We start from the raw sequence: 20,613 nt of genomic DNA, 5'->3' as shown, positions 1-20,613 counted from the left end.
CCCAGTCCCACAGTAAACAAGATGCTAGATTGTTTTCACTTGCCTCTGGTGAGCAGGTAGGTGCAGCCAGAGTTTCCACAATGACCAGGTAGGAGATAGGATCAAAGCAAAGCAAACTCAGAGTGGTTGACTGCCTCAGTTTGCCTGGGACTTCCTTAGTTTTAGCACTAAGAGTCCCATGTTCTAAGAAACCCCTCACTTCCAAGCAAATCAGAATGGTGTGAAACTCTAAACATTGATCCATGCCAATGGTCTAATTCCTGTGGGAAACTCTGGAGGAACCTCTGTTTGGAAGCATACTGTTGTATCCTGCTTTATGTAACAAACCATCTCTGTTAATACCTGAATCCTTTGCTATAAAAGAAATTTTACAGCCTTTAACTGTGTGTGAAACATCTTTCCATTACCATCCCATTGGACAACCACACATAGGACAAGCTGTACAGAGAGTTCTTATTCTATGGTATGCATTCATCCATTCTCAATCCATTTGTTGTATTTATGTAATCACAAGATAAAGAATATGTATTTGTTATAGATAACTGGGAAGGATGATGAACACAAATGACAATTTGAGTCAGGAGTCTGGTGCCTAGAATGAGCAGAACTGATAAGCAGGTCACACTCCTCTAGAGAATAATGCTTTAAAAGACTTCACTCTTGTTTGAGAAAGCCATACTTTGTACTACTTTGAAGGCAAGAGTTCAGGGGACTAACTTTGAAATTAAACTAGGGAAGGAATATAACCCAGGCCAGAGCCAGCTGATACAATCAGTAGAAACAGAAGTATGTCAATCTCTGGAGCCCCCAGAGGTAGGGAAGGAGGATCTGCAGTGATAAGAGGTCAGCCTCCCTCAGTTCCTCACTCTGGGATCTTAGAAGATTCTCCTCTACCTGAGGCCATCCTTACCCCTCATTCCATGAACTCTTGTTATACTAAAAGTCTTGTATGTGGCCATCACTAATGATTTAGAGATAACAAATTTCCTTTCCCTGGTAGTGCATGGTGATGCCTTCTTCAGGTAGCATTTTTCCCACAGAAATAGTCACTTTTATTAAGAACTCCATTTCAGGCACATTCAAACCACAGACTCCAGCCACTACACAAAATATTGCTTCTATTTAGGAAATGGGTTCGAAGTTCCAAACAACCTACGGAAACCTTTTTTTTTTGGAGGGAGGGCATACAGCCACTTGTGGGACTGTCATTTAAAAATTATGGGCATTTTAGGGGCACCTGGGTGGCTCAGTCTGTTAAGCGTCGGATTTCGGCTCAGGTCATGACCTCCTGGAATTCAACCCTGTGTCGGACTCTGTGCTAATAACTGACAGCCCGGAGCCTGCTTCAGATTTGTGTCTCCCTCTCTCTCTGCCCCTCCCCGCTCATGCTTTGTCTCTCTCTCGCAAAAATAAAAATTAAAACACTTAAAAAATAAAATTAAAAGTATGGGCATTTTAACAACTCACAGTAAATTTTGCTTTGAAATGTACCAAGAAAAATTTAAACATGTCCAACTCTCAGACTTCTCTGGAAGCAAATTAGTAAAAAATTCTTTATCGAAGCAAATGAAATTTGTAGAGCTCAATGAGTCCAGGAAATGAAAAAAGAAACTTCCTACCTAAAAAAAGTTAACTAAATTCTCTATAATCACATTAATGGTGATTTTCCTCTGCTGATAAACAAATTAATCAGATGAAAGGTGAAATGAAAGGTTTGTCCTCTGAAGGATTGAAATCTGGAAATTTCAGGAAGGATACACCTATCAGGAACTGCTTACTTCTGGCCTGAACACAGTAATGCAGTTACTATGCTAATGGGGACACAGTGAAATCTAAGGGTTAAGACTTCTGTTCCTTTTTAAACTTATATTCAATATCGACTTGGACAACTGAACACCAGTGTTAAAATGATGCAAATGCTAAGTTTTGTCTCCTGGAATGAGTTGTCTTTTGGAAACCAGAGTGTTCTGAGAATTCAAAACAAGCCTGACACTCTCCAAAAACATATTTCTTTTGTGTCTAAATATCCAACTTACAAAACAAAACAAAACAAGAATCCCAGATAAACCAGTACATTCTACATTTTAAATTGTTCTTGTCAATATATTAATGTTTAAAGCACCATTATTAAGGTTCCTTTCAAAGTAAGGGGCTACAGGTATGGCAGGTGGAAAAAATTCAAACCTCATGACCACCAGATGAGTTTCCTACATGAAACCTGCCCCACTGAAGCCTCATTTTTCTTTTACAATGGATCCTTTGGCAGTGATGAATATAGTAATCATAATGGTTTGAACCTGTTTGTTGCTTTGTAATTATCTTGTGGTGTGTGTCCTTAATGTGTTTATATTTTGATCCTTCTATTCCCTGGATCCTACTCCAGTTCCACCCAGCATGTGTAGGCATGCATGCCCATACATACACACACACGCGCGTGCGCGCACACACACGCATATGACATATATACTCATAGGCACACTCCCGCACAACAAGGCATTATTTGGTCCTTAAGGGTAAGAAATACAACTTCCTATTTTGACATCTCTCCTACCAGAGAGTAAATAAATATTCAGTATATACTTAATAACTAAGAGACTAGACGTATTCTTACATAATATATTATAAAGAAAGAAAATATTATTCTAAAAACAGTTACTTTTGATCTTCATTTACTAGAGTAAAACAGATGGTGAGAGAGGTTACACTCAACAAAAATATTGTCACCTGTTCATTTATCCATCAGAAAACAGAAACCTAGGAAAATGATATGTATATAGAAGTATCTGTGACCTTTCATTCTCTCCATTTGTCTTTTTCTCTATATTAATTATTACTCAATGATTCCACTTTCTCCAAACACGCTCCATCCTGAATGCTAATCACTCGGCTCATTACAAATGATCAGAGGGGTAATTTCATGGCATAGTATCTTCACTGGATGGCAGGTGTGTGTAATATCTTGCCTTTAAACCCAACATTTACAATTTTATTGTCTTCCAGTGTCATTAAATGAGTGCTGACAAAATAGCCTGAAAGCAAATCTCTTTATCTTTTTTTAAAGTTTATTTTTTTGAGAGAGAGCGAGCATGAGCGAGTGCACAAGTGGGGGAGGGGCAGCGAAAGAGGGAGAGAGAGAATCCCAAGCAGGATCTGCACTGTCAGCGCGCCACTCAATGCAGTGCTCCACCCTGGGGCTCGGACTCACCAACCGTGAGATCACGACCTGAGCCGAAATCAAGTCGGGTGCTGGGTGCTTAACTGAACCACCCAGGCACCCCAAAGCAAATCTCTTTAAAAGCAAGTGTCCACCCCCTCCACCAAAAAAAAAGGCACTGTTCCAAACACTACTTCTTTTTTTTTTTTTTAATTTTTTTTTCAACGTTTATTTATTTTTGGGACAGAGAGAGACAGAGCATGAACGGGCGAGGGGCAGAGAGAGAGGAAGACACAGAATCAGAAACAGGCTCCAGGCTCTGAGCCATCAGCCCAGAGCCCGACGCGGGGCTCGAACTCACGGAGCGCGAGATCGTGACCTGGCTGAAGTCGGACGCTTAACCGACTGCGCCACCCAGGCGCCCCTACAAACACTACTTCTATGTCATATGTTATACAGAATGGTTCAATGATTTATTGATCAGATATTTAAATATTTTCAATAAATATTTCCATTCAAGAAATATTTTCTTGGTTTCTGTTGATGTAACAGCTCTTCTCTATAATGAAAGTGCCTTAATATGGGCTGTTTATATTTCAGGAAGAGAAGTTGGAAATGTCGGGAAAACTAATATTAATGGCTCAAAACACCCATTAAAATTAGAAATAGAAAAATATCTATTCAGTGTTCTGCCCATTTTTAAATTGGATTGTTTTTTGGTATTAAGTTATATAAGTTCTTTATATGTTTTGGATATTAGCTCCTTATTGGATGTATAATTTGCAAATATCTTCTCTTATTCAATAGGTTGCCTACTTGTTTTGTTGATGCTTTCCTTTGTTATGTAAAAGCTAGAACAAATAGTCCAAAAATTTGTATGGAACCACAAAAGACCCCAAATAGCTAAAACAATTTTGAGAAAGAACTAAGCTGTAGATATCAAAATTCCAGGTTTCAAGATATACTAAAAGCTGTAGTAATGAAAACAATATGGTACTGGCACAGAAAGAGAGATCTAGATCAATGGAACAGAATAAAGAGTCCAGAAATAAACCCACAACTGTATGGTCAATTAATCTTCAACAAATGAGGCAAGAATATACAATGGGGAAAAGACAGTCTCTTCAACAAATGGTACTAGAATGGTACTTCAACAAACGGAAAACTAGACAGCTACACTTTCTTACACTATACACAGACATAAACTCTAAACGGATTAAAGACCTAAATGTGAGACCTGTAGAGTGGAAGAGAGCCAAAGCATAAGAGACTCTTTAAAACTGAGAACAAACTGAGGGTTGATGGAGGGTGGGAGGGAAGGGAGGGTGGGTGATGGGTATTGAGGAGGGCACCTTTTGGGATGAGCACTGGGTGTTATATGGAAATCAATTTGACAATAAACTTCATATATTGAAAAAAAATAATAAATGTGAGACCTGAACCATAAAACGCATAGAAGAAAACATGCAGTGATGTCTCTGACATTGGCTGTCAAAACATTTTTCTAGATATGTCTCCTCAAGCGAAATTAAGCTATTGGGACTACACCACAATAAAAAGCACTTCCTGTTCTTTTACAATGGCTTCGCTATTCCTGAAACATTTATTTTGATTCATCAATTAATTGGCTGAATTTATTATAAAGCAGTTTTCTTTTTTCAGGAAGGTCACATGGGTATTATATTTTCTGAGTTCTTTTGTGTTGAAAATGTCTGCATATTGCCTCTAAACTATACCATGGATGGATTATAGTGTAATTAGGTCACATTTTCTTTTCTTTTTACCTCAGAACAATATAGACATTTCTTGTTTTCTGGAATTGAATGTTGTGAAGTCTGATGTCAGTCTTACTTTTTTTCTCCCTTCATTTAATTAATTCAATAAACATATACATATACACACATACATGCATTCATACACACAAATCATATACAAATACATATATATCCACATATAAAACACATATATATGTGTGTGTGTGTGTATACATATCTACACATTTAAAATGAGGAAATGGGTATGGGTGATGTATACCCAATAATACTTGATACAAAATCATTACCATTCTACATAATACCTTTGTGTGTGTGTGTGTGTGTGTGTGTGTGTGTGTGTGTACACGTATACAATTTTGTTTTAATGGGGGGTTTGAACTATTAATATTAGTTTTCCCGACATTTCCAACTTATCTCCTGATTTCAAGAAGGATTCAAGAATCCTTCACATAGAACCTTGAAATTGTATATAGTACATAGTCATCATCTACAATGGAGCAAGGGTGAGGTGGGAGAAGGAAAAAGTTACTTTGACTCTGGGACTCAGAGAAAAACAAGGGAAATTAGAGGAAAGACATGAACAAATAAAAAAGCAGCCTGTAAAAGACATGACTCTGATACTATTACATTGTTTCTTTTGCTTATCCCAACACAATATCAATACAAAAGTAATCCCATACTTTCACAGATGAAATATTATGTAAACTTTGAAAATAAACTCCCTAAGTACAAATTTCCCCAGCTTCACTAATTTTGAGACCTTGTGCAAATTACTTAACCATTTTGCACTTTAAGTGTCTTCCTCTATAAAAGCAGGAATAAAGATTGCGGAGAGGGTTGCCTGAGTTAATACATGGATAGCTTAGGACAATGCCTGGCCTATAAGAGATGTTTTTCCATTTTTAGATTTCATTATTATTTGTATAACTAGATTTCACTGAAAAAAAAAAAGAAGCTGGTTTTTCTTGATCCTAACTGAAGGTGTGAGTGGAAGTTTTTCACTTTCACATCATGAGTACCACTAACTGAAAGAAATTGTAAAATGCCTTTGATCATAAAATGTACCCTAACTTCAGAGGAGTTAAAATAATATTGCATCTTAGAATCAAAGTAAGTTAGTATGCTTTAATTTAATATAATTATAAGTTAACGTATGTGTGACATCCCCCAGAAGTGAAACTGGCAAAAAAATTTGATTCAAATAACAAATAATATAACTTCTTACTTCTGTAAATTCCATTTTGTTCAGTCTTGGTCCCATTGAGTCAGCAATATCCAATTGTTTGCAACATGCTTCTAATTATGGAAAAAAATGTTATTTGCTAGTTAGTTTGGTTGTAATACAGTCAGATTTCATATTCATTTTATAGCTCTTTAAAAGAACATAAAAAAAAGAACATAAAATTATTTCTTAATTAATGTCCATCAGTTTTTACAAGTAAATGATATATAGTTGAGTAACACTCCAATTCCTACAAAATGATTATTTTTCCTGGCTTTTATTTAACTGAGCAACTCAAACACTAAAATAAACGTGCCTACATTTTTAATGACCAGCCTGAGATAAAGTAAAAACAAATATGCATGTCAATAGCATAAAGATTACAAAAACAACTGTGTTGGCTTATGCTAGCATTTAAGGAAGCAGGTCCTAAAACACACTTCTACAAACTTTCTTTTCAAATATTATGTCTTTAATGTTTCTTAAATTAAATAAAAAATATATGAATATGTTCTTTTAGTAAAAGATTCAAATAATACAAAAACATAAGCAGTAAAACATGAATATCTACCTTTTCCCTCTCCCCACTGCCAGCATTCTCATTCCCCTCTGCCCCAGAAGGAACCACTGTTTTTCAACAGTTTTTGCCACCTTTCAAGCAACTTCTCTAAACATTTTCATATATATTAGACACCTTTTGTTTTCCTACACATAAATATGGTTACATTGATCTGCAACTTGCTTTTTTCACTTACTCATCTTGTAGATCTTTTCAAATAGGATCTGGAACTCAGGGAGAAGGTTTGGGATGGGAATGTAGATATACGGATGGGTCATTAGCTAAAGTCATGGGTTTAAATAAGAAAATCCAAGGAGGGTGTATAGTATGTAAAGTGATAATAGAGCCAAAAAGGAAACTCGGAAAGCCACATTTGAGGTACAAATAAAAGAAGAACCGAGAAACAAAAATGCTAAGAGGTGATCAATGATAGATGAAAAATCAAGATAGAATGATATCACAAAAGCCAAGAAAAAAAGAGTTTCATGAATAACAGAATGATCAATAATGGTAAATGTGGCAGTTAGTTCAAATAAAGATTTTTTTAAACTTCCTTTTGATATAAAATTATGAAACCTTTATTGACCTTACCAAAACACAAACACACAAACTGTTTAGAAGTTCATGATGAAAGCACTGGCTTCCTCTCCTACTTCTAGCAGCAACTTCTCCTGCCGATCATAGTCTGGTACATAAAAGATTCTTTAATACTCTTGATTTTTGTAATGATTTATTATATCAGTTATTGTTATAAGAAGATTGTATAAATGTTAGTATAAGCTTATGCATTAGATGCTGTTAGCCTCATCCTAAACTTCCTCCCAAGCTCTGGATGATTATGCAGTCCAGGCTGGTTTCTAATGATAATAGCTGTTATTAAGTGTATGTGTCTGTCTCCTGGCTAGACTTTGAGAAACTTGAGAGGAAACATGCCTTAGTCCTGTCTGCCTCCTCTACCTCATCGCAGTATCTGGAACTAGTTGAGAGCTTAATAACTACTGAATGAATGAATGAATGAATGGTACAGAAAATACTAGATAGTATAGGAGGTAAGAAGAGAAAACAATCACTGTCAATTAGAATGGTCTGGAATTTATCTAATTTTATCACAATTTCAAATAGAGCCCTCTTCACTCATTCCTTCTGTATACTTATCAAAAACTAAATAAATAAAAATAAAAAAAGTTATTCACAGATTTTTCTGAAGGAGAAGTTGAGGTTGTTCTAACCATGGAAAATTCTATATTTTGGATAGGCTGTGAAAAGGTAGGAGAAAGAGTTGTCAGCAAGGCCCCAATCATGTTTGGGGACCAGTTATCAGGAAGATGGGAAGCATATTTTATTTTTTACATGAAATATGAGAATAGATTTCAGACAATCTATTGTTATCAATGTAATAGCAGTCAAAAATCAATTGAAAAAAAGCAACTTGATATAAATAATGTAAATCTCAGGACCCAAACTCTAGTGCTTTATTCTACAAGTCAGAATTATTTTTAGTGTTTTTTTTTTTTTTTTTTTTTTTTAGTAATCTCTACACCCAACATAGGACTCAAACTCAAAACCCCAAGATTAAGAGTCACATGCTCTTCTGACTGAGCCAGCCAGGCGTGCCTACAAATCAGAATGTTTTGCTTAATCTCATATGAGGAAACGATTCTGAAAACAAAAGCATCAAAACCTATGTTTTTCTGTAGTTATAGTACTGTCTCTTTCTGCCTCTTGTGACCATGGCGGAAATCCGCAGTTTACGTTTTTGTTGCCACAATGATGACGAATTAGAGTCAGGTCAGAAATCCTGCAACTCCTGCACAATGAAGACTTTTTCCATTCAGCCAAATATTCAAGTAGGTAAAAAACTTCCTTAGAATAAATTTGAGTCTAGAAACTATTTTTTTATTTTATTTCTTATTTTTTTAAATTTACATCCAAATTAGTTAGCATATAGTGCAGCAATGATTTCAGGAGTAGATTCTTTAGTGTCCCTTATCTATTTAGCCCATCCCCCCTCCCACAATCCCCTCCAGTAACCCTCAGTTTGTTCTCCATATTTATGAGTCTCTTCTGTTTTGTCCCCCTCCCTATTTTTATATTATTTTTGTGTCCCTTCCCTTATGTTCATCTGTTTTGTCTCTTAAAGTCCTCATATGAGTGAAGTCATATGATTTTTGTCTTTCTCTGACTAATTTCACTGAGCATAATACCCTCCAGTTCCATCCACATAGTTGCAAATGGCAAGATTTCTTTTGATTCTTTTTGATTGCCAAGTAATACTCCATCGTATATATACACCACATCTTCTTTATCCATTCATCCATCCATGGACATTTGGGTTCTTTCCATACTGTGGCTGTTGTTGATAGTGCTGCTATAAACACGGGGGTGCATGTGTCCCTTCGAAACAGCACACCTGTATCCTGTGGATAAATGTCTAGTAGTGCAATTGCTGGGTCGTAGGGTAGTTCTATTTTTAGTTTTTTGAGGCACCTCCATACTGTTTTCCAGAGTGGCTGCACCAGCTTGCATTCCCACCAACAATGCAAAAGAGATCCTCTTTCTCTGCATCCTCGCCAACATCTGTTGTTGCCTGAGTTGTTAATGTGAGCCATTCTGACAGGTGTAAGGTGGTATCTCATTGTGGTTTTGATTTGGATTTCCCTGATGATGAGTGATGTGGAACATGTTTTCATGTGTCGGTTGGCCATCTGGATGTCTTCTTTGGAGAAGTGTCTATTCATGTCTTTTGCCCATTTCTTCACTGGATTATTTGTGTTTTGGGTGTTGAGTTTGATAAGTTCTTTATAGATTCTGGATACTAACACTTTATCTGATATGTCGTTTGCAAATATCTTCTCCCATTCTGTCAATTGCCTTTTAGTTTTGCTGATTGTTTCCTTCGCTGTGCAGAAGCTCCTTATTTTGATGAGGTCCCAGTAGTTCATTTTTGCTTTTGTTTCCCTCGCCTCTGGAGACGTGTTGAGTAAGAAGTTGCTGCGGCCAAGATCAAAGAGGTTTTTGCCAGCTTTCTCCTTGAGGATTTTGATGGCTTCCTGTCTTACATTGATGTCTTTCATCTATTTTGAGTTTATTTTTGTGTATGGTGTAAGAAAGTGGTCCAGGTTCATTCTTCTTCATGTCGCTGTCCAGTTTTCCCCGCACCACTTGCTGAAGAGCCTGTCTTTATTCCATTGGATATTCTTTCCTGCTTTGTCAAAGATCAGTTGGCCATACGTTTGTGGGTCCATTTCTGTGTTCTCTATTCTGTTCCATTGATCTGAGTATCTGTTTTTGTGCCAGTACCATATTGCCTTGATGATTACTGCTTTGTAATACAGCTTAAAGTCAGGAATTGTGATGCTTCCTGCTTTGGTTTTCTTTTTCAGGATTTCTTTGGCTATTCTGGGTCTTTTCTGGTTCCATACATATTTTAGGATTGTTTGTTCTAGCTCTGTGAAGAATGCTAGTGTTATTTTGATGGGGATTTCATTGAACATGTAGATTGCTTTGGGAAGTATCAACATTGTAACAATATTTATTCTTCCAATCCATGTGCATGGATTGTTTTTCCATTTCTTTCTGTCTTCTTCACTTTCTTTCCAAGCTTTCTATAGTCTTCAGCACACAGATCTTTTACCTATTTTGTTAGGTTTATTCCTAGGAATCTTACGTTTTTTGGTGCAATTGTAACTGGGATCAATTCCTTGATTTCTCTTTCCGCTGCTTCATTATTGGTGTATAGAAACACAACCAATTTCCATACATTGATTTTATATCCTGCAACTTTGCTGAATTCATGTATCAGTTCTAGATTACCAGTGTAATCTTTCAGGTTTTCCATGTAGAATATCATGTCATCTGCAAATAGTGAAAGTTTGACTTCTTCCTTGCCTATTTGGATGCCTTTTGTTTCTTTTTGTTGCCTGATTATTGAGGCTAGGACCTCTAGTACTATGTTGAACAACAGTGGTGAGAGTAGATATGCCTGTTGTGTTCCTGATCTTAGGGGGAAAGCTCTCAGTTTTTCCCCATTGAGGATGGTATTAGCTGTGGGCCTTGAATATTTGGTTTTTATGATGTTGAGGTATGTTCCTTCTATCCCTACATTCTTGAGGGTTTTTATCCAGAAAGGATGCTGTGCTTTGTCAAATGCTTTTTCTGCATCTACTGAAAGTATCATATGGTTCTTATCCTTTCTTTTACTAATGTGGTGTATCATGTTAATTGATTTGTGAATATTGAACCAGCCCTACAGCCCAGGAATAAATCCCACTTGTTCATGGTGAATAATTCTTTTAATGCAATGCATATAATTTTCTTATGTCTTTCCTTGTATTTCTATTTTATATTATAGTTCAGACATTATAACTCTCTTTTAAAATACTGTGTATGTAAGTAATATTTTCTAGGAACTTGATAGGATGATAAAGAGATAATACAGAATATTTATAATAAAACAGCATTTCAAAAGAATTGAAAATTGCTGACTGTTTTTCTGTTTTTCTACATTCTCCATCTGGAAAGAGCAAAAGAACTTAAGTACATTTATAAGAGCTTTGAATAACATATATCTCAATATTGACTTTTCATTGTAATCCAGCATCCCTCCCCTCACTGCTCCCCTGCAAAAGAGGGACAAGTAGAAATACCACAGGAATAGGCAGGCTTACCAAGCTGGAAATCTGGATTTTGAAAAAATTCATGAAGGACATTCTGAATCTGCAAATTAAAGAAAGTAGACTATATATTACTTCAGTTATCATACATTTAGTATTTTAGACTAAAATCCATGTAGGAACTTTCCATTTAAGTCTTGGGTAACCTTTCTAACTCAGGGACAGAAACAGTAATAATTAACATTTAGTTTATATACTACTTCAAGGTATATCAAATGCTTTTTCATATATATCCTCAATGACTCCCATTGAGAACATTTTGTTGAGAACGAGGATGCCCAAAGTGATCCTATTTTGTCCCCTCCAAGGACATTTCTAGCAACCCTCAGACACTAGGCACCTTTGGCAACCAGTTTAGCAATCCAAAGAATCCTCTATAATTCATTCTTCAATTACTAAAAAACAAAATTTCAGAGTTCTTCTTGGTCCATTAAAAATTTTTTAATGTTTATTTTTGAAAGAGAGAGAGAGAGAGAGAGAGGGGCAGCATGATGGGGGGAAGGGCAGAGAGAGAGGGAGATAAAGAATCCAAAGCAGGCTCCAGGGTCTGAACTGAGAGCACAGAGCCCCACGTGGGGTTTGAATTCACAAAACCGTGAGATCATGACCTGAGCCAAAGCTGGATGCTTAACCGACTGGGCCACCCAGGTGGCGTTGGTCCATTTTTTAAAAATAGACTTGAGGGGCCCCTGGCTGGCTCAGTCAGTATAACATGCAATTCTTGATCTCCAAGTCCTGAGTTCAAGTCCCACATTGGGAGTAGAGCTTACTTAAAAAAAAAAAAAAAGTAGACTTGATTTTTTAGGTCAACTTTACATTCACAGAAAAATTGAGCAGAAAGTGCAGAGTTTCCTTATACTCCCTGCCTCCTGCCACCACATACACAGCTTCCCCTGCTATCAACATTCCGCACCGCAGTGGCACATTTGTTACAACTGATGAACCTACATGAAACATCACCACCCAAAGTCCATAGTTTACATTAAGAATCACTGTTTGATGTACATTTTATGAGTTTTGGCAAATGTATCATGATGTGTATCCATCATTTTGGTATTATACAGAATTGTTTCATCACACTAAAAATCTTCTGTGCTCTGCTTATCCATCCCTCCGTCTGCCTTCACTCCTGGAAACCACTGATCTTTTTACTCTCTCCATAGTTTTACCTTTTCCTGAATATCATAAAACTGGAGTCATACAGTAGATATTCTTCCAGATTGGCCCCTTTCACTTAGTAATACACATTTAAAGTTCTTCCATGTCTTTTCGTGGCTTGATAGCTCATTTCTTTTTAGTGCTGAGTAATATTACACTGTTTAGGTGTACCACAGTTTATTTATCCATTTAACCACGGAGGGAAATCTCGGCTGTTTCTAAGTTTTGGCAATTATGAAAAAAGCTGCTGTAAACATCCACATGCAGATTTTTCTGGGAACATAAGTTTTCAGCTCCTTTTGGGTAAATACAATAAGCATTATGGCTGGATCATATGATAAGACTGTGTCTGGTTTTACAAGAAACTGCCAAAGTGGCTGTACCATTTTGCATTATCACCAACAATTCCCACCAACTGCTGCACACTTTTGGCAGCATTTTATGTTGTCAAGTTTCCAGATTTTAACTATCCTGATAGGTGTGTAGTGGTATCTCATTGTTTTATTTTGCATTTCCTTGATGTCATGTGTGGAGCATATTTTCATATGCTTATTTGCCATCTACATGTCTTTGGTGAAATGCCTGTTTAGGTCTTTTGCCCATTTTTAAGTCAGTTGTTTGTTTTCTTATTGTAGAAGAGTTCTTTGTATATTTTGGATAATAGTCTGTTATCAGATGTCTCTTTTGAAATATTTTCTTCCCGTCTGTGGCCTACCTTCCTTGGTCTATTTTTAATAATTCACTTTGAATTAAAAATATGCTTGGCCATGTATCTAGCCAAGAAATGTTCTCACACTTATGTACACCTAAAAGAATATGTTTAACTGTTAGAGTACAGTTGTTTTCTAAAGGTAAAAGACACAGGCTCTTAGTCTACAGAAGTAATTAGTCACACACATACAATAAACAAAGAGAAAATGAAAACTATGTCTGTCCTTTTTTTTTTTTAATTTTAATTCCAAGCTAGTTAACATATAGTGTAGTAATGGTTTCAGGAGTAGAACTTAGTGATTCATCACTTACATTTAACACCCAGTGCTGAACCCAACAAGTGCCCTCCTTAATGCCCATTACCCACTTAGCCCATCCCTCTACACAACACACCTCTAGAACCCCTCAGTTTGTTCTTTGTATTTAAGAGTCTCTTATAGTTTGTCCCCCTCCCTGTTTTTATATAGAGAGTCTCCTTCTCTGCTTATATCTTTCTTTTTTAAATTTACATCCAAGTTAGCTAGCATATGGTGCAAGAATATGAATCCAGTGATTCATCCCCTACATAATACCCAGTGCTCATCCCAACAAATGTCCTCCTTAATGCCCCTTGCCCATTTAGACCATCCCCCCCTGCCACAACTCCTCCAGCAATCCTCAGTTTGTTCTATATATTTAAGAGTCTCTTATGTTTTGCTCCCCTCCCTGTTTTTAAATTATTTTTGCTTCCCTTCCCTTATGTTCATCTGTTTCGTATCTTAAATTCCACATTTGAGTGAAGTCATATGATATTTGTCTTTCTCTGACTGACTAATTTCGCTTAGCATAATACACTCTAGTTCCATCCACATTGTTGCAAATGGCAAAATTTCATTCTTTTTGATTGCCGAATAATATTTCGATGGACATTGGGTTTTTTATATACTTTGGCTATTGTTGATAGTGCTGCTATAAACATTGGGGTGCATGTGCCCCTTTGAAACAACACACCTGTATCCTTTGGATAAATACTGAGTAGTGCAATTGCTGGGTCATAGGCTAGTTCTATTTTTAATTTTTTGAGGAATCTCCATGCTGTTTTCCAGAGTGGCTACACAATTTGCATTCCCACCAACAGTGCAAAAAATGTTTCCTTTCTCCTCATCCTAGCCAGCATTTTTTGTTTCCTGAGTTGTTAATTTTAGCCATTCTGACAGGTGTGAGGTGGTATCTCATTGTGGTTTTGATTTGTATTTCCCTGATGATGAGTGATGTTGAGCATTTTTTCATGCGTCTGTTAGCCATCTGGATGTCTTCTTTGGAAAATGTCTGTCCTTAATGAAGAGTTTGGGAACCTCAGCCAGAGTCAATATTTTAGAAATAGCTAGAATTTAGAAATAGCTAGCTAGAATTTTTTTAAAATGCTCAAGAGAAAATTGAAGAAATTGGCTCTCATGGACCAAACAGGTCAAGAATCAGCTTACCTCAGTAACACTGAAAATTTAGAGGTAGGTTTCTGGCACTCCACTCAATATTCCAACAATCATCCTCTTATCACCCACCCTACCTCCCCTTCACAGATATCCTCCTGTCTTACCACTACCACAGGAATCATTCCTTTGGGGTCTAGAATCCATTCACTAAACTGCTCCTGCAGAGCCTGTTTCCGTGTATTGGCCACCTTGATTTTGACTTCATTTATGCATTCTCTTTCTTCTCGTTTCTGTTTAATACTCTCCTTCATCTTGGATACTCTGAAGGAGGTCAAAATAAAAGACAGGTTGAGTTAAGACTGTTGGGTTTGATTCAGATTGTTCAAATGGCAGAAAACAAGAATTCAGAGCCTCATTTAAAATTTGTTCCTGTCCAGGGGCGCCTGGGTGGCGCAGTCGGTTAAGCGTCCGACTTCAGCCAGGTCACGATCTCGCGGTCCGTGAGTTCGAGCCCCGCGTCGGGCTCTGGGCTGATGGCTCAGAGCCTGGAGCCTGTTTCCGATTCTGTGTCTCCCTCTCTCTCTGCCCCTCGCCCGTTTATGCTCTGTCTCTCTCTGTCCCAAAAATAAATAAACGTTGAAAAAAATTAAAAAAAAAATAAAATTTGTTCCTGTCTTTACTCCATGAAATCTTCTTGATTTAGGCCTGAGGTGACCCCCTCTCCCCCCAGCACTTACTGAATTTGGCACTGATCACAGGCTGTCTTCTAGTATTATCTGAGTTTTTATAGAGGTGGGCCTTATTTTGCCCAAGAAAATATCATACTTAAGAAATACTAAAATAGCCCTAGAGGCTGCCACATATACCTAAAAGCAAAGCTGAATGCACTAAAGCCTTACAGTGGTGGGGCTCTCTCTTCTCTGGATACAGAAATCATCTGGAAAGATTCTGATTTCTGGTCTACGGTGGAAGTATAGAAGCTGCATTTATAATAAGCATCTTAGGTAGTTCTAATGGCTTGGACCAAACTTTTGATTTCTGTCTAGGAATATATATTGCCAATTTCCTTTAAACATCTAGAGTCAAATACTTTGACAGCCCCTGAGCATCATAGTTATCCTTATATTCAGAGAGAGTTACATTATCCATGTTGGGAATGGGAGAAGAATTGTGATTTTGATTGTTCTCATATTTGTCATCCCTATTAGGACTCTAAAACCCCAAACTGGTTTGGATTGAAACACCAAAATGTCTCAAAGTAATCAAAATATCTGCTGGTTTCAAATACAATTTGCTTGAGCCAGGTCTTCTTGTTTTAAAAAAGAAAGACTAAGGTCTTCCAATCTGATCTGATAGATTTGGAAACGCAAAAGAATTTACAATTAGGACTGGTAAATTGGATACCTCTAATAATCTAAAAGAATCAATCGAAACCTAAGTCATTGCTTTATGCTCATATAAGGCCTTCAAAATTTTTGTGACCACTCAAATTCTATCCATTCATTCAAGCAGTGCAAGGAACATCTTCCTCTTACAGCATCATTTGCCTATATTAAAATTGAATGTTTTATTTCATCAAAACCAATTCTAATCACCTTATATTGAGAACTGGCTATAAACTTTGAGTGACCGCAGTGTACCAGACCATTGCTGGGCCTAACTGAAGACTCTGGACTGCTGAACAATGGGACTTGTTTTAATCAATCATGTACAAACCTATGGATTCCCTCTGTCCCATACAGTGTGATAGTTTTCAGTTGTTATAACTATAACCATTATAAACATTTTTGAAACTCCTATATTTTCCCCTTCTGTGAAGTAGTTAGTGAATTCTTCACTGCTGTATCTTCCTTTGCCTGGCAAGTTAATAAATTAAGTTTTTGCTTGTTTCTTTTTAAGCTATGGTGGTCTTAGTTTCACAAAGCTAAACTGGACTTCTTGGCATCCCTGGAGCATGTCCATATTATTTCTGTGATGAGTATTCCTATAAAAATCCACATATGACATGTGTCTACTTAATTATTATACTTACTTAATTCTTATTTTTGTTTATTCACCCATATCTTATTATGAAAGGTATAATGACTGAAGCAAAGTCTAAGTTACTGGATAATCAAATATTTGAATAGATGAATAATTAGGCTTATCTAGAATTTTATAAAATGATTAAAAACAGTTATCATAGCTTCCTTATTAAATACTGAAAATTAATTCTGAGATTACAAAATCAAATAATTACCCCAAATTAAGACATATCTTGTAATAATCATATGTGCCTAAAAACAAGAACAAAAAGGCAAAAAAAAAAAAAAAAAACCCACAAAAAACAAAACAAAACAAAAAAACCCCAAACAAACCCAAAACTCACACAAGAAAACTTTCATCATGAAAACAAAAGCAGGATTAGAATAAGTTAGTTAATTCATTTAACAAATACTTATTGAGCATTACTTATACAACACAGTGTTAGAGACTGGGGATGTGAAGATGAATACTACAGACAGTTCCTGCTTACATTATAGCAGGGGAAACAACCATTACAATTGTCATAAATGCAGTAAAAGAGAAACACAGGGTGCAATAAGAGATCATATAAGGGAAGAATTTCACAATGAAGTGGTATGTGAGCTAAACTTTAAAGGATTGGTAGGATAAGATAAAGAGGAAGGAGAAGAATGATACAGAGGGAATGGCAAACGACAAGACCCTGAGGTGAAAAGAAGTATAATATGTTTGAAGACCTGAAAGTAATCCTGTGTGCCTGGAGTAAGTATAGAGTGTGAGAAGAAGAGAGGCAGCAGTGAAGACTAGAAAGTAAGTCCTATGCTAGCTTGGTTGGATGGTGATGATGTTACCAGGATCCAGTTAACCCATTTGGATTATATTTGGAGTCTCGTGTTCAATGGCCTGGAAATACAGACTAGGTTTTGTTTCTTTATTAAAAAGAGGGATGAAATGATGTCTGAGCTGAGACCTAAAGCTTGTGGGGGATCTAGCCAAACAAAGAGAGGGACCAAGTGGGTCATACAAGGAAGGTCTTATAGGCCTATTTAGGGATTTTGGTCTTTATCTTAAGAGTAAGTGGAGACCATTGAAAGGTTCCATACTGGGGGAAAATGGGATAAGATTAACCTTTTAAAAAAAATAATAACTTCTGTTACAAGTAAAGAATGGGTTGCAAGAGGGTAAGAGTGGATATAAATAGACCAATCAGGAGCCTGCTGTAATAATGCAGGTGAGAGCTGATGGTAGTTTAGACTAGGGTGGCAGCAGCAGGGAAGGTCAGAAATGAACAGATTTGAGAGAAGAAGGTAAAACCAATAGGACTTAATGATTGATGAAAAGCACACAGTCAGAAAGTAGAAGGTGTCAAGTTGCATCTCTTGGGTTTGGGCTTGAAAATCTTGATGCAAAACGAAATAAGAAAATGACTTGTGGAAGATGAAGTGCTTATGAAACATCCAAGTACAGATATTGAGTAGATGCATATACTGGTCTGAAGCTCAAAAAAGATGTTTGGGCTAGAGATATAAATCTAAGAGTCATGAAGGTACAGATGGTAACTGAAGTCATGTGTTGGAATGAGCGCACTCAGCAATGATTTTGGGTGACAGGACAACCACAACTTAAGGAACCTTAATATTTGAAGATCAGATGGCAGAGAATGAGCCAGCACAGGATACTGAGAAGAACTAAAATGAGGTAGAAGGAAAAAAATTAAAGAATAATATCATGGAAGGGTAAGAAAAGAGTATCTCAAGGAGGAAGTGGTCAACATTATTGAATATTGCTAAGAGGCCAAGTAAGATGAGGATTGCAAACTTTCCACTGGGCTTGGAAAAATGGAGAACATTGTGATCTCAGTAAGTGACATTTATGAAAGACAGCCCGGAATGAAAGCCAGATATAACAGGTTGAGAAATGTGTTGGGAGTGGGGAAAATGTATATGGACAACTGCTTTGATAAAGTTAGCTATGTTTTAGTTACATTTCTTCAACTTGAGGGTATAAATTCCTCACAACAAGAACCAAATTTTGAATTTTTTCCCTATAAGGTATGGCTCAACATTGAGTACTTGATAGTTATGCAATAAATACTGATTAACTGAGACTCCTCAATAAATCTTAATTTATAAGATTAATAATTAATAATTTATTATCTTAATACTGATTAACTGAGACTCCTTAATAAATTATTAATTTATCTAACACATATTTATTGAGCCCCAACTCATGTCAAGTACTGTGCTTAGTATTAAAAATACAGATATGGGGGCGCCTGGGTGGCGCAGTCGGTTAAGCGTCCGACTTCAGCCAGGTCACGATCTCGCGGTCCGTGAGTTCGAGCCCCGCGTCAGGCTCTGGGCTGATGGCTCAGAGCCTGGAGCCTGTTTCCGATTCTGTGTCTCCCTCTCTCTCTGCCCCTCCTCCGTTCGTGCTCTGTCTCTCTCTGTCCCAAAAATAAATAAACGTTGAAAAAAAAATTAAAAAAAATACAGATATGATAGAAAATAGTCCTTGTCTTCAAAGAGATTATAGGGAGGTAAATCAACAATTACATTAAAAAATGTGCTAAATGCTGACATGAGCCTACAGGTGCTTCAAGAATATAAAGAAAGAGTACCTAACCCAGAGAAGGTGAGACAGAAGGTATCCAGAGGAAGTCATACTTGGGCTGATTCCTGAAGCACAAGGAAAAATTGTCCAGCAAGAGAAAGGAGGGGAAGGATATTCTAGATGGAGAAAGCTGGCACTCTGGATTAGAGGAAAGGACATCTGGCTAGTGGTTTTCTTTAGTTGATATGTAAGAGATAATAAAATTGATGTGCATAAAGAATGTAGCCTATCTAGCCCAGATGAGTGAAGTCAGGGCTTTATGATCTGAGTTCAATCTCACTACATGCTGGGTACCTCATATCTAGTGTCTGCAAGTTTTAAGCTGGACTTGATGGTGAAGATTTCTATTTCCCGCCCCCCCCCCGCCTTTTTTTAGCAACAGTAATTGAAGAGTGGTCAAGATTTCTATTTCCAAATCAGGTGGTTGAACTCCAACTAAACTGCCTTCTTGGAAGCATATGAGCAAGGCAGAGGACATTTCCCACTGGATATTTCCCATGGGAGTCCTGGAAAGCATCTACTTTGATGGTGTAGGACTGAGGTTGGGTAGAGGATATATAAACCAGTATGGTAGCACATAAGGCCTTCCATCTGTTCTCTACTATAAATAGAAAAAAAATCCTATTTTCTTCTGAGGATATCAGTTACTGGATAGTTTAAAATGAATCAATAGTTGGGGCACCTGGGTGGCTCAATGGGTTAAGTGTCCGACTTTGGCTCAGGTCATGATCTCACCATTGGTGGGTTTGAGCCCCACATCGGGCTCTGTGCTGACAGCTCGGAACTTGAAGCCAGAGCCTGCTTCGGATTCTGTGTCTTCCTCTCTTTCTGACCTTCCCCCACTTGCACTCTGTCTCTCTTTCAAAAAAAAATAAACATTACAAAATTTTTTTTAATGAATCAATAGCTTTATCTGGTAAATCCTAGGAATTTCTGGATATCCTGGATAGTCTTATTCCAGGACCACCACACCTTGTCATGCATTGTGACAGATATCCAGCCCCAGCTGGAGTGAACTTGACGTAGGAACTTCAGTCTTTTTTTTTTTTTTTTATTTTTTTTTCAACGTTTATTTATTTTTTGGGGGGGACAGAGAGAGACAGAGCATGAACGGGGGAGGGGCAGAGAGAGAGGGAGACACAGAATCGGAAACAGGCTCCAGGCTCTGAGCCATCAGCCCAGAGCCTGACGCGGGGCTCGAACTCACGGACCGCGAGATCGTGACCTGGCTGAAGTCGGACGCTTAACCGACTGTGCCACCCAGGCGCCCCGGAACTTCAGTCTTTTTAACATCAGGAATGTCTATGCCACTGAAGTAGGACCACAGACTCA

At 37.3% G+C, this 20,613-nt stretch overlaps 1 protein-coding gene across 1 annotated transcript in view; it reads right to left on the bottom strand.

Moving 5' to 3' along the window:
- Nucleotides 1–20,613, bottom strand: part of EFCAB5 (EF-hand calcium binding domain 5) — a 218,896-nt gene that overhangs the window by 111,698 nt on the left and 86,585 nt on the right. Inside the window, exons 8-10 of the mRNA XM_040455093.1 lie at nt 14,829–14,985; nt 11,378–11,426; nt 6,155–6,225 (exon numbers count right to left, since the gene is read on the bottom strand). Of these exons, the coding sequence (XP_040311027.1) occupies nt 6,155–6,225; nt 11,378–11,426; nt 14,829–14,985 (277 nt within the window). The remainder of the gene's footprint in view (nt 1–6,154; nt 6,226–11,377; nt 11,427–14,828; nt 14,986–20,613) is intronic.

This window comes from Herpailurus yagouaroundi, unplaced genomic scaffold (assembly GCF_014898765.1).
Source record: "Herpailurus yagouaroundi ecotype Mexico unplaced genomic scaffold, PumYag 215, whole genome shotgun sequence".
Taxonomy (NCBI): domain Eukaryota; kingdom Metazoa; phylum Chordata; class Mammalia; order Carnivora; family Felidae; genus Herpailurus; species Herpailurus yagouaroundi.
Note: the sequence above shows the minus strand (reverse complement) of the source record. Positions and strands in the feature narration are given on the sequence as shown.